Below are 12,709 nucleotides of genomic sequence, written 5' to 3'. Positions count from 1 at the left end.
AACCTAAGAGCCAGACCTGTCCCCCCTCTGTCATCCTGGCTAGTGGCCGGCAAGGGTGGGAAGACTCTGACCTGGGTCTCCATGGTGCTGCCTGGCCTGCAGGTGCATGGGCCTGGCGAGCCCCCCGCCCCCCCCCCCTCCAGCCCAGGCACTTCAAACTTCAGGTGAAGGAAGTGCCCCTCCCTCTTCCCTGCTTGAAGCTGCTTTGAACCATCAAATGCTCTCACTTTCCCTTCCCTCAGAAATTGTAACTCCAGTTTAAAAGAAAAATACCACCCCCCCCCCTTCCTTTGGGCAGTTACAGCAGTTGAGGTGAAGGGAACGATCCCATCCCCACTATGAGGTGGAGGCCAGGTCACATTTATTTCCAGCCTTCCTCCTTCCTCTTGCCCAGCTCATTTTTTTTTTCTTTTCTTGAAACCTCAAGTTCCCTTTTCTCAACACCATTATCAGCCTGTTTTTCTTTCCTTCTGAACTGCTTTCTTCACCTTGCTCTCCACTCATCCTTAGTGCCCAGGCTGCCTGCTGCTTCTGTGGTAGCTGTCTGCAGACCCTACCACCTCTGGGCCCAGGCTGCTGCTGGGTGTCTGCTGTCCACCCAGCCTGCTCCCTGCTGCACCTTGGTGCAGCAGGGCGGCAGCCTTTGAGAATTTGATGACCTCTGTGCCAGCTGCCGGGAAAGATGCACACAACACAATTTTTGAAGTTACACACACACAACACACACACACACACACACACACACACACAAACCATCATGGGAGTCCTGGGCCTACAGCTCCACCCAAACATATATCTCCTCTAGGGAGAAGTGGGAGGCTGGGGAGGAAAGCCAGTTGCAGTGTGGGGGCCCTGAGGGAGCCAAGGGAACAGCTAGCTGGGGGCTGGGGAAGCCTGCTGCCTCCCTCCCTCCCCTGCCAGGCACGGAGGCGCTGAGTTGTTCTGTTCCCTGATGCTTGTGTGGGCTGCGCTCTGGAGCCACCAGTTCTATTCCTGCCACAGTGTGGGAACAAGCTATGTTTAGGGCTGTGTGGTGAAACAGTTTCCAGCCAGACATCAGGCAAAGCCCAGCAGTCCCTGGGGCCGTTTAGACCCCGATCTCCCAGCAGAGGTCGTCCAAGAAGCCAGGGCCCCACGTGTGGGGCACAGCTGAGGCTCCACCCCGACCAGGTGCCAGCCACTTGCCTCCTGGGTGCCTTGGACCTGTGCTGTGTGCTGGAGGCACGGCAGCCGGCTGGGCCAGAGGGGCTGGAGGCCTGGCTTCTGGCACCGGCCCTGCTGCTCTTCACATCTTCAGGCCTCGCTCCCTTGTGTTAAATGGGGTGAGGGGACACCGAGATTTGCTTGTTTGACGGATGTAAATTTCCTTCCCTGAAGGGGGGAGCCCCTGATTTCTCGCAGGCAATAGTGCCCGCCCGCAGGAACCTGGGGTGACTAATGCCACAAAAACCGGCCACAAACGTTTTAGGACGGCGGGCCTTGGAGGGCTGCTGCCTTTGGTGATCCCGGGTCCCTTGTCTATGGGGTCGCGCGAGAAGGCGCTGGGGAGTGGGGGTGGTCCACTGGACCTCTCGTGTAGACTGGCACTCGGTGAGCCCGCGCCCCAAGGTGACAGGACACAGGGGCGCCGGGCCTCGCGGCCTCGCAGCCTCGCGTGGCTGGACCGCGTGCCAGCCGCCGCGGCCACCTTCCTCGGGCGGCCGTATGGGGGCGGCCCCTGGCGGCGGGAGGACTCCGCGGCCGGCGGGGGCGTGGGAGCCGGGACCGGGCCGCCCCCGCGGGGTCTGTCAAACCTCAGCGCCCACGGAGATCCGGGCGGGCCCGAGGGCCAACCGGGGGAAACTGAGGCACCTAAAGGCCCAGGGGCACTCCGGTTATCCTTTTTCGCCCCAGGGGCGTCGCCGGGAGCGCCATTTGTCCCGGGACCCCCGGCATCTCAACCTGAACTCGTCCGCGCCCGGAGGCGTGCGGTATCCTCCGGCTCCAGTCCCGGCCTCGGTCGGGAGCGGACCTACCGACGGGGCGGCGGTCAAAGCGCGGGGACCGCGGGGATGGTGCGAGTGCCGGGAGCGCGGGGTCGGGGCGGGGGGCAGACAAAGGCAGGGGACGGCGAGCGAGGGAAAGACAAAGCGCAGAGGGGGTCGGCGGCGGCGCGGGGGCCCCGGAGGCGGCTCCGGGCGCGGCGGAGCCAATGGGCGGGCGCGGGGCGGGGGCCGGCGGGGGCGGTGCCGCGATAAGGCGGTGGCGGCGGCGGCCGCACGGGGACCACTGGCAGCGGCGGCAGCTCGCGCCCGCGCCCTCCTCGCACCCGAGGCGCCCCCCGGAGACCGACCCCCCACCCCGCAGCCCAGGCCGGGGCCCCGGTGAGACCCGCGGACGGGCCGGGGAGGGGGCCTGCATCCGTCTCACGAACCCGGGCGCCGAGGTGGGGGTGGAGGCGCGAGGGCCGCCGCCCGCGGGGGTCCCGACGCCCAGCGCCTGCGCCCGTCGCTCTCGGCCGGGGCTCCGGGACCAGCGACCGTCCTCCCGGGCGGGCTTCCAAGCGGGGACGGGGCCGAAGCCCCATGGTGGGGCCCGCAGGGGTACCGGGTCTAGGGTCCCGTCCTCGCGGGCCCCGGAGCCGAGAAGCGGGGCGCGCGGGCGGCGGCTCGGGCGGGGCTGGCGGCACGGCCGGGGAGCGCTGTCCAGGGGCTGGGCCGGCCGAGCGGTGGGCGCCCGCGGCCTCAGCAGCGTCGGGCCGGGGTCAGGCGGGGCCAGCGGATTCTCACCGAGGCCCCGCCTGGCCCGCCTGCCCCTGACCTCCCCTCATCCAGGCGGGGTCCCGGGCGGCTCACGGCGGCTGCGCGGTGCCCCCTCCCCGGGCCGCCCCGGCTCTCTCCGTTCTTCCCCCACACCTGGTTAAGCTCAGGGACCCCTGCCCCTCGGGGAGCAGCGTGGGGGGCGGGCGGGCGAAGGGGGAGGTGGGGGGGGGGCGGAAGTGGCAAGACCCAGAGCAACAGGAAATGACTTAGGGAAAGTCCCAACCGCAGCCCCCCAGCCCCCTGCCTGTAAACACTCCCACCCCACCCTGCAGGCTGGGGAAGGGCTTGTGGGCCCCGACCCACCGACTTCCCCTTGCAGAACCCAGCGGGTGCCGCGTCTCTACCTGGGGCCTCCATCACCTCCACCGAGCCATGTACCAGGCTGCAGGAGCTGCCCAGGCCACCCCCTCTCATGTAGGTGATCAGCGGGGTGGGAGACCCCCGCCGCCGCAGGCGTCTGGCCTGGGGGTGAAGGGGTGAGGGGCGGCGGGTTTGCCTGCCACCCTTTGCCCCGCCCCCATGCCCCTGGGATCTGGGCCTGTGACCCCAGCAATGATCTGGGGCATCCCTCCTGACCTGGCCCTGACTGGCCCTCTCCCATAGGAAGCCAAAGGCAGCGGTGGCAGCAGCACTGTCCAGCGCTCCAAGGTAGGGCCCTGAGACCCGGGTGTTGGGGGAGAAGGGGATGGGCATGCGTCAGGCCCCCAGCTGACTCTCTCCCCGGGACAGTCCTTCAGCCTTCGGGCCCAGGTGAAGGAGAGCTGTGCCGCCTGCCAGAAGACCGTGTACCCTATGGAGCGCCTGGTGGCGGACAAGCTCATTTTCCACAACTCTTGCTTCTGTTGCAAGCACTGTCACACCAAGCTGAGGTGCGCCCTTGCCCTGCCCCTGCCCTCGCCCGCCAGCCCTCACCTGACCTGACCACAGTTGTTCTGCTTCTGCAGCCTGGGCAGCTACGCGGCACTGCACGGGGAATTTTACTGCAAGCCCCACTTTCAGCAGCTGTTTAAGAGCAAAGGCAACTATGATGAGGGCTTTGGCCGGAAGCAGCACAAGGAGCTCTGGGCCCACAAGGAGGTGGACGCCGGCACCAAGACGGCCTGAGGCCCCTCTGCTGTCCACCCCCTCCGTAGAAGAGGGCCTGGAGTGGGGCAGTGGGAAGGGTGGGAAAGAGATTGGACCTGGGCTCCGGTTGGGGGGCAGGGTGGGAGGGGGATAAGGTCATCTTGCTCAGGCAGAGGGTTGGGGGGGCAGAGCTCCAGGATTCTTTCATTCTCCCTGGGGGTGGGTGGTGGTGGTTTGGGAATCAGGATTGGGGGTTTCTCACCACCCTGCTTCCTACTTCTTTCAGCCTACCCCACCTCACCCTATGGCCCCCTGGGAGGTCCCCAAGCCCAGCTTCCCTATCTAGGTGCCTTTTCTCCAGCAAGGAGTCAGCATGCCCCCCTCAGGGTCCCAAGCTCCCTCACTGCCACCTGGGGCCCTCTGTGGCCCCCACATCTCCCCATCTACCTCTGCCCTTAGCCTGGTCCTGAGCCATGGAGACTGGAGGAAGGAGAGCCAGCGTGCCCTCGCTGGGCCTCACAGAATGCCCACCAAGGCCCTGTGGGGGAGTGGAGGGGGAAGTTGATTATCCCTGCCCTCCCCCCCGCCCCCCCCCCCCGGCCCCATAGGCGAGGCAGGGCATGCCCAGTGGGGCTGGGGACCCATCTTGCACCACCGGAGTCAAGAAGCGGAAGCTAAAGCACCGCCAGGCTGAGAGCCACAGAGACTGGCTGGGTGGGGCTGGCATTGGCCATGCTCCCCTCCTCTTGTCCCCTATTGCTGCTGGTTCTGACTGTTGCGATCAACCCTGTTTTAAACATGTTTTAACAGATCCTGACTCTGTATTATGTGGCCTGATGGGGGGCTTTGTGGCAGGAAAGATACAGACTAGTCATGTAGAGGTGACAGGGGACATGGTCAGCCTAGAGCACTCCTGGACTTGATTGGGGTGGGATGGGGCTGAGAAATGGGTGTCAGGGAAATACCAGCCAGCCTGAGAAAAAGGGGGTGCTCCTTTTTCAACAGCCAGGTCTCCATGCTGTCGTACCCAGAGTGGCTTTAAAACTGAAACTCCACGTCGGTTGAAAAATTGAGGTCAGGCTGGGGTGCCTAGCTTGCTCAGTTGGTAGAGCATGTGGCTCTTGATCTCAGGGTTGTGAGTTCAAACCCCACATTGGGTGTGGAGCCTATTAAAAAAGAAGAAGGAGGAGGTCAGGCCATCAGCAGGTGATGTGGAGCCCGGCCTCACTGCACTTAAGTATATTATTGCAAGGCAGAACCCTTCTTGTCCTTGCCTAGACCCCCTTTGCCCTAGAAATCAACAAAGGCTGGTGGAAACCAGCAGATTCAGCAAGTGCTGTTAAAGGGTTTCTGGTTCTCTGTGCCCTTCCCCATCTGTTATCTTCCCCTTGCTTTTTCAAGCTCTGGGGAGTGGGGCAGCCATGGTCACTCCCATGTAGTTCAAGGAGAAACAGCTCCTGTGCTTCTCTGAGGGACACCAGTTTACAGCAGGGCGAATACTGCAAGCTTGGAGGAACTGAGACCCACCCCACCCCCAGCGGATTACAGGCAGGAAATCTGGGTTGTCCTGTCTCAGACCCAACTGTCCTGATTTCCCCCAAACTGCCTGTGGGCTACCTGAACTGATGGAACAAGAGGGCTGACTCCTGGGGGATTTGCTGCCACCGCCCCATACAACTCAAGTTCCTAAATGACCTCATGGCCATAGGACAGGATAGGAAGCTGGGACTCAAATTCCAGTGGCAGATGGGCCACTGTGCTGTGTTGGGGTGGACCCTGCCCCTCGAAGCAGTAGAGCTACCACTCGGCAGAGTTGGCACTGGGTCCTCAGCATGAGAGCTGATGGCCTCATGCAAAGCAGGCCCAAATTCTGCACTGGAGGTCTCAGGTGGGGACAAGGACAGTCTCTCCTGGCTCTGAGCTAAGCACCAGCAGCAGGCAGACCAGGGGGAGATGCCAGAGAGGTGGCTCCTGGAGGTACCTGAACTCTGCCCTGCAAGGATATGGCTCTGGGGAGTACATACCTGCAGCGGGATGACTACTAGATGGCCACAAAAGTCCTGGGAACCCAGCCAGTGGTGACACTTGGGTCAGGTGAGGCTGACAGTAGTATACCACCTTGATAATCAGCTGCGATAGAAGCACCCTCAGCAGAGCTCCTGGGAGTGGGGGGAAGAGGGGAGCCACCTCTGAGCTAACAGTGGTACCAGTCAAGTCATCCCCTCCTAGGACCCCTCTTGGAGTCAAATTTCCTGCTGAGGGACCCAAGCTGGTTGTCAGGCACCATAGCTGGCTCCTCCCAGGCAAACACCTACTCCACACCTCAACCAAAAGCACTTCCACAGGACCCCTTGGGTATAAATGATCCCTTTTATTGTAAGTAATGCGCGACACTGGCCTGGCTTTGCACTGCAAGCCCTCGGTCGAGATATAGTCAAATAACTATGGCTGCAGGTTCTTCTGCACGATCCACAATTCAGACACAGACACAGAGTGAGGGGGAGGGGAGGGGCATGGGAGGGGCAGGAGGGTGGCAGGGTGTGGACCGTCCCCAGCCTTGACCTCTCCGTGAAGGTTTGGCCAAGGCCGGCATAGCCCATGGAATGATGAGCAAATGGCAGCATGGCCCTTCCCACAGCAAGCCTGGGGCTGCTAGGGGGCTGCCTTTCAGAATCTTTGGGCCCAGGCTGTCCTAGGCCCACAACTTGTCATCTGGGTTAATTAATATAAAGACAATAAATTAAAATTAAGCAACAGCTTGGTCCTGAGGATGCTGAGCCAGCATGTCCACAGTTTTTGGCACAAAAAAGTCAGGGTCTTTTGTTTTTTTGGAGTGCAGCGTTTGTTGGCTTGTTTGTAAATTCACTTTTAAAACCCATTCCCTGTGAGGTAAGACCCCGGGGCGTGGGGCTCTGTGAGAGCCTGAAGCTGGGACACACAGAGTCGTCTTGCGGCAAGGGCACTGTGCTCTGTTTCCTCTTGGGGCACAGGGACTGGGCACAGGGACGTGGGCCCAAGAAGAGTGCTGCAGCCGTCAGGACGGGGTCGTGGAGAGGCCGAGCTGCCATCTGGCAGCTTTGGTCAAGATGAGGGGCCAGTCCCCACCCTGGGCAAGGGCCGAGGTGGCGACAGGAGCACATTGCTCACTGTCTTCACAGGGCTGGGCTGGAGGTGCCTGACAGGCCCCTGACGGACAAGGATGGAAACAGAGGGGCCTCGGCCCAACTGGCACCGTGCAGCACACATTCCCGCAAAACCAGCTGCTTTCATTTTCTCTTCTCTCTCTCGAGGCGTCCATCACCTGTAACAATCTAGAATTGATATATATAAAAACCATCAAATATGATCTGAGATATAAATTAACAAGTACAAGGCCTCACATTACATGATGTGAAAAGGCTAAAAACAGCGATAGAAACTACATTCATAAAAGTGCATCGTCAACATACAACGAAGGCTTTGGCTTGTTCTGGTGCCCGTGGGGAAGTGGGCATGGCTGGCAATGAGCTGCCTGGCACTAATCCCCAGCTCCCTGGAGAGACCCATCCCTGGGCACTGGCTTTGTTGTTGTTGTTGTTGTTGTTGTTGTTCCTTTAATGACAACTCCCAAGGAACTGGGTTTTGGGAGGGAGGAGCTCTAGCAATAGGCACATTTTGGAGGGGAGGGGCCGGAAGAAAGGACCAGCGCCCAGGCTGAGGTAAATAAGGCCAACTCTAAGCTGCTTGGAGATACTGGCTCCCCGACCCCTGCTACCATTCCTCCTCCAAGAAGGGAAAGGGGCTGAGACGTCATGGGGGAGGGCAAGGCTGGCCAAGGAGGAACAGAGACGGTAGTCTGGGACACAGTTGGTGACATCATATGGGCTCTCCCTTCTACCAGGGAGGGCTCTGGCCTAGCAGGGTCACAACTCACAGACAACCCGATACAACTTCCCTGGCTATCCAGAAGAGCCTGCCCAGGGCTCAGGGCGGCTAGTGGGGTCAGGTGCCCTCACCATGCTGTCCATCTTCCTTTCTGCTCCAGTGGGGAGACAGGTGCCAGGTCAGGAACACAAAGGCCATTACCTTCAGCTCTTTCCAATCCAGCCCAAAGGCCCAAGCCCACAACAGGGATACTCAGAGCCCAAGGGCACACAGAGTCTCCAGTTTAGAAACTGGGTACAGCATAAGAGTGACTCCAACTTGTAAAACAGAGACAATTGCATTGACAAAACTGGGTCTCCCCACCTCGAGTGGGGGAGTTCCACATCTCAGGCCCCTGCTGGGGGTGGGGGAGGGGTGCAGGGTCATGGGAGCAGGCAGGATGGGCTCCTCCTTCCCTGAATAAGGCAGCAAAACATTTGCTTCATTCATCTTTGGTAAAGGACAGGGACTGGCAAAGCTGGCCTGGGGGCTCTGGGGAGAGCACAGCCCAGGCCTCTGCCTTCCATTGGCTGTGGGATGCTGGGCTTGACCTCAGGCTTGGGTGGGCTCATCCAGCCCAGAGACGCCCTGGTGGTCTCCAGACATGGGGAGGAGAAACAAAATAACACTCTGCATGAAAGTTAACACTATTCAGACCCTTGTGTCTGTCCTGTGCCCCAAGACCCTTGGGGCTCTGGTGCCGACTGCAGTGTCAGGACACAGCCCTGAGGGTAAGGCCCTCAGTGCTTTGCACACTGTTCCTAGCCCCTTCCCCTCCACACTGAGCTTAGGATGCTGGAGCTCTCGGGTCTGGCAGGCTGGGGGCTCCCAGTCCTTGAGGCCGCAGCCACCCCACCCTGGCTCTGAGCCCCAGCAGTGGAAGGGGCATAGACAAACGCTGGTTGGACTGGAGCTCCATGGTCCACAGCCTTGCCTGGGAGAAGCAGCAGCTTTGCTGAGCCCCACAGCAGCCCCATGCCTGTGCAGCAGGGGCGGCGGGCAGCAGCGTGCCTTAAGAGCTCAGTACACGAGCTGTGCAAAGTGGTGTGTGAGCAGCTCCTCGGCCGAAGGTCTCTGGCGAGCCTCCACAAAAATACGCCTCAGGAAGTCCCGGCCGTGCTCAGAGATGTGGGAGGGCAGCTGAGGATTTGTGGGCTGGGTGGCAATCTTGAAAATGGCGGCCATGGCTTCATACTCTGCCCAAGGTGGTTTCTCTGTCAGCATCTCTACCACAGTGCAGCCCAGGCTCCTGGAGAGAGAATCCCATGTCACCCCTTGGCCAGCCCCAGGCTCCCTAACCTGCCCATCGCCGTGGAAGGAGGTGCCTTTCTCAGAAAACCCTGAGGCAGGATGGACCAAGCTGAGGGTTGACATCTCTGTAGAGAGTCCTCAAAGCCAGAAGAGGCCTCAAAGCACTGTTGGCCTCATCTACATGGGCTTAATCAACCAATACCCATGCAGGGGGGTCTTGAGATTGGGGAAGAGATCCCTTAGGCATGGACAGAAAGAGCTCTGAGATAACCGTATTAGTCTCCTACTGCTGCTGTAACAAATTACTATGAGCCCGGTGGCATAAGAACACAAATTTATTCTGGAGACCAGAAGTCTAGTAGAACTAGTCTCCATGGGCTAAGGTGAACATGTCAGCAGGGATGGCTCCTTTCGGAGGCTCTGCTTGGAGAGGCTGCCAGCACTCTTTGGTTCATGTCCCCTTCCAGCTTCTTGCTTCCACTGTCACATCACTTGCTATCCACTCTGGCCTGCTGCCTCTCTTTTGTAAGGACCTTTGCAATTATTCTGAGCCCACCTGGATAATCCAGGATAATCTCTCCATCACAAAAGTCTTAAATTAATCCTATCTGCAAAGGCCCTCTGCCACGTAAGGAGACATTTACAGGTTATGGGGTCAGTACGTGGGCACCTTCAGGGAACCATACTCAGCCTACCACAATGACACTGTGAGGGGAAGAGATGCTCTCACAACCTCCAGGCCCTTTCAGAGGATGGACATAAAGTTAGGGCGAGCAAATGCAAGCCATCTGAATGCTAGGAAAGGAAGAAGCTTGCTAATATTTAGAGACTGACCCAGGCCTTCAGAATGGGTGCTACTTCCTTTAGGGATGTTTTCTGTGGCCTAAGTTCCCAGCAATAACAAACTGGTGCTATCTGGGGTTAAAACTCAATGCATTTGCCCTATGGGCTGCTGCGGGCACCCACTGCCCTGCATATGACCCAGCTGCCAGGAGGGAAGCCTCCTCTTCCTCCCACCACACTGAAACATTTCAAATGGGCTCATTTCTAGGTTGGAGTCACTACAGACCAGACACAGATATGCCATCCCAGCACGTCCCCAGCACTCACCACACGTCTGCCTTCCTTCCGTAGCCCTCACCGCTGATCACCTCAGGGCTCATCCAGTAGGGTGTGCCCGTGACCGAGCGCATGCCCGTGCCCGACATGCAGATGGTCTGCAGGCGCTTGCTGGCCCCAAAGTCCCCCAGCTTCACGTTCCCGGCAGAGTCTCGGAGGATGTTGGCTCCTAAGGCATGGAAGAACAGAGGCTGCCACCCTCTGGGCATTTTCTACCATCCACCCTTTCCCCCCACCTTCCCAGGTCACAGGGCTGCTGGAGAGGATGGACTCTACCATGAATTGGACATGAAGAGAAACACGCTATTGGCTCAGCCCTACAGCATGAAATGATCATCACCAGGGCCAACAACTGCACAACACCCAACAAGTATTTTCCCAAAGTGCTCAACCAATCTGCACCAATCCCCCAAAGAAGCAGTTAAGGTCCCACTTTTCAGAAAATCCAGAATTCTTAAGTGGTCAGGTCTTGGGGACCCCACAGCTTGTGCCTGCTCACCCTTGATGTCTCGGTGAACGATCATGTTGCTATGCAGGTAGGACATGCCCTCCAGGATCTGCCGGGTATACTTGCGAGTCACACTCTCTGTCAGAGCTCCGTAGGCCTTCAGTTGGTCTTTCACTGAGCCCTACAGCCACAGGAGTCAGAGGGAGTCAGCTCAGGAAGGGGTAGGAAGGGGCAAGGCTATTTCCAGCCCCCAGCATTGTAGCAGGAGCGATTTAGCCACCCACCATGAGCAATGCACCAGGCTTTGCTTGGAGAACAATAGGAGGCAGCCCTTCCGTCAAGCAACGTGTGACCCGCATCCAGAAGGGAAGGCCCTCTGCACCAGCTACAGGCAGTACTTACTGGACAGTGCAATCACCCTGTAAGCTTCGGGTCAGGGTGACCTGGGACACTTCACATCTCACACCATCATTGTGGCCAGATGGAGGACCCCCCCCGACTTTTGAGTATCACCTCACCTTCTTCCCTGAGCCTCCGGTGTCTCAAGTGATCAGAAGCATGTCCAAGGGGCCCCTCCCCCGGAGCCCACGGCCCAAGTCTGGCCCTCCTTTGTGTGTGTCCCACATGCACCAAGGAGCACATACCCCTGGCATGTACTCCATGAAGATGGTCAGAGTCTTCTCGGCGCGGTCCCGCAGGCAGCCATAGTACTGAACTATGCGCTCGTGCTGCAGGTTCTTCAGCAGCTGGATCTCACACTCCAGGGCACTCACCTCCTGTGGGAGGGGCTCAGTGGTCACCTTGGCTTCCAGGGTCCTGGCTCTGCCCATGTGGGATCAGCTCAGCTTCCCTAGTAAGTGACTTTAGAGGGGTCTGTCTGCCTCGGGAACTTCAGCTGGAGCAAAGGAGTCTCTCCCAACTGGCCCTTGGACACAACGCTGGGTAGCCCATGGGACGGTAGCATTCCCATGCTGGAAGAGGGCAGGCAGTGGGGTGGGAGAATGGGCTGTGGTGCTTAGTTACGGTAACTGCTGTATTTGTCCACTCGGACTGGAGTACAGGCCACAATCACAGTTGAACTCCAAAGATAAGCTCCTTCCTGGACTGGGGGCTGAGAGAGACTGTGCATCTGGTGAGGGTGGCCAGGACTGGCCACTGCCTCTCGGTTTGGGTGGTTTGGTACTTTGGCATCAAATTAGTTCCTCATACCTAATCCCTCCCCTGGAGGGTTTGATGCTCTTTGGACCACCGTCCCTTTGCCCCATAGCCATGGCCAGAGTGGAGAGCAAGGGAACTTGGGAAGAAGAATAATGGGGGAAAGATCCTGCAGCATCTCGAGCAATTAGTTTATGCAACAAGACAGGCATTTTTATTGGGGAGGGGGTGGGGGACTGTAAGCCAGACCATGCGAAAGGCAGTACCTTGCTTGTCTCAGGGCTGTCTGGGTCAAATTGGACCTGTTTGGAAGCAAGTTCACGTCCTGTGTCCACGTCATAGCACAAATAGACCCTGCCGAAGGCACCCTGGCCCAGGAGCTTCCCACGGCGCCAATTGATGGGGGCACTAGGAGCTACAGGAGAATGGAAGGAAAGAGCATTAGCTCGGGCACATTATTTACTGAGATGTTGCCTTGGTTTCCAGAGGCTTTGTGATGGCACCTCTGGCTCAAGACCTCCTCTAGTTCTCAGCCCAACATCCCCACCCACCTGGAGCAGGCCCAGTGCCCCAATCAGTTGGACCATTAGGCCCAAGTCCTGAGAAGCAGATGATTAGCTAACGTCATGGTTAAATGCTCCTCTGCATTGATCAAATATCTTTATTTCCTAAGTCCCTAAATATTTTTTTAAGTTTATTTATTTTGTTTAGGGGGGCAGAGAGAGAGGGAAAGAGAGAATCAATCCCAAGCAGGCTCCGCACCATCAGCACAGAGCCTGATGCAGGGCTCGAACTCATGAACTGTGAGATAATGACCTGAGCTGAAACCAAGAGTCAGACGCTTAACTGACTGAGCTACCCAGGCGTCCCCCTAAATATCTTAATACGGCAAGGACCGAGAACACTGCTCTTCTGGTTAAACATGGTCAAACTAGAGACCAGAGAGGGGAAGTGGCTTGTTGCACAG

The 12,709-nt window shown here is 58.8% G+C and overlaps 2 protein-coding genes across 4 annotated transcripts in view; one reads left to right on the top strand and one right to left on the bottom strand.

Moving 5' to 3' along the window:
• The first annotated feature begins 276 nt into the window (after window positions 1-276).
• Window positions 277-4,683, top strand: LIMD2 (LIM domain containing 2). 2 transcript variants are annotated; one of them, XM_042916020.1, is made up of 5 exons: window positions 2,256-2,363; window positions 3,121-3,215; window positions 3,405-3,449; window positions 3,531-3,670; window positions 3,746-4,683. In XM_042916020.1, the coding sequence occupies exons 2-5, from the start codon at window positions 3,174-3,176 to the stop codon at window positions 3,903-3,905; spliced, it is 387 nt and encodes a 128-aa protein (XP_042771954.1). In that variant the 5' UTR covers window positions 2,256-2,363; window positions 3,121-3,173; the 3' UTR covers window positions 3,906-4,683. The 2 variants fall into 2 exon arrangements, with proteins under 2 accessions (XP_042771953.1, XP_042771954.1); XM_042916019.1 differs by lacking the exons at window positions 2,256-2,363; window positions 3,746-4,683 and adding an exon at window positions 277-2,054 and having other exon boundaries at window positions 3,531-3,646.
• A 1,534-nt stretch (window positions 4,684-6,217) lies between these two features.
• MAP3K3 (mitogen-activated protein kinase kinase kinase 3) overlaps window positions 6,218-12,709 on the bottom strand; it is a 60,432-nt gene continuing 53,940 nt past the window's right edge. For both annotated transcript variants that reach the window (XM_042916000.1, XM_042916001.1), the window contains 5 exons: window positions 12,009-12,157; window positions 11,232-11,363; window positions 10,639-10,768; window positions 10,131-10,308; window positions 6,218-9,018 (listed from right to left, as the gene is read on the bottom strand). In XM_042916000.1, the coding sequence (XP_042771934.1) occupies window positions 8,790-9,018; window positions 10,131-10,308; window positions 10,639-10,768; window positions 11,232-11,363; window positions 12,009-12,157 (818 nt within the window). In that variant the 3' untranslated portion in view covers window positions 6,218-8,789. The remainder of the gene's footprint in view (window positions 9,019-10,130; window positions 10,309-10,638; window positions 10,769-11,231; window positions 11,364-12,008; window positions 12,158-12,709) is intronic.

This window comes from Panthera leo, chromosome E1 (genome assembly GCF_018350215.1).
Source record: "Panthera leo isolate Ple1 chromosome E1, P.leo_Ple1_pat1.1, whole genome shotgun sequence".
NCBI lineage: Eukaryota > Metazoa > Chordata > Mammalia > Carnivora > Felidae > Panthera > Panthera leo.
This window is presented reverse-complemented; position numbering and strand designations above follow the sequence as displayed.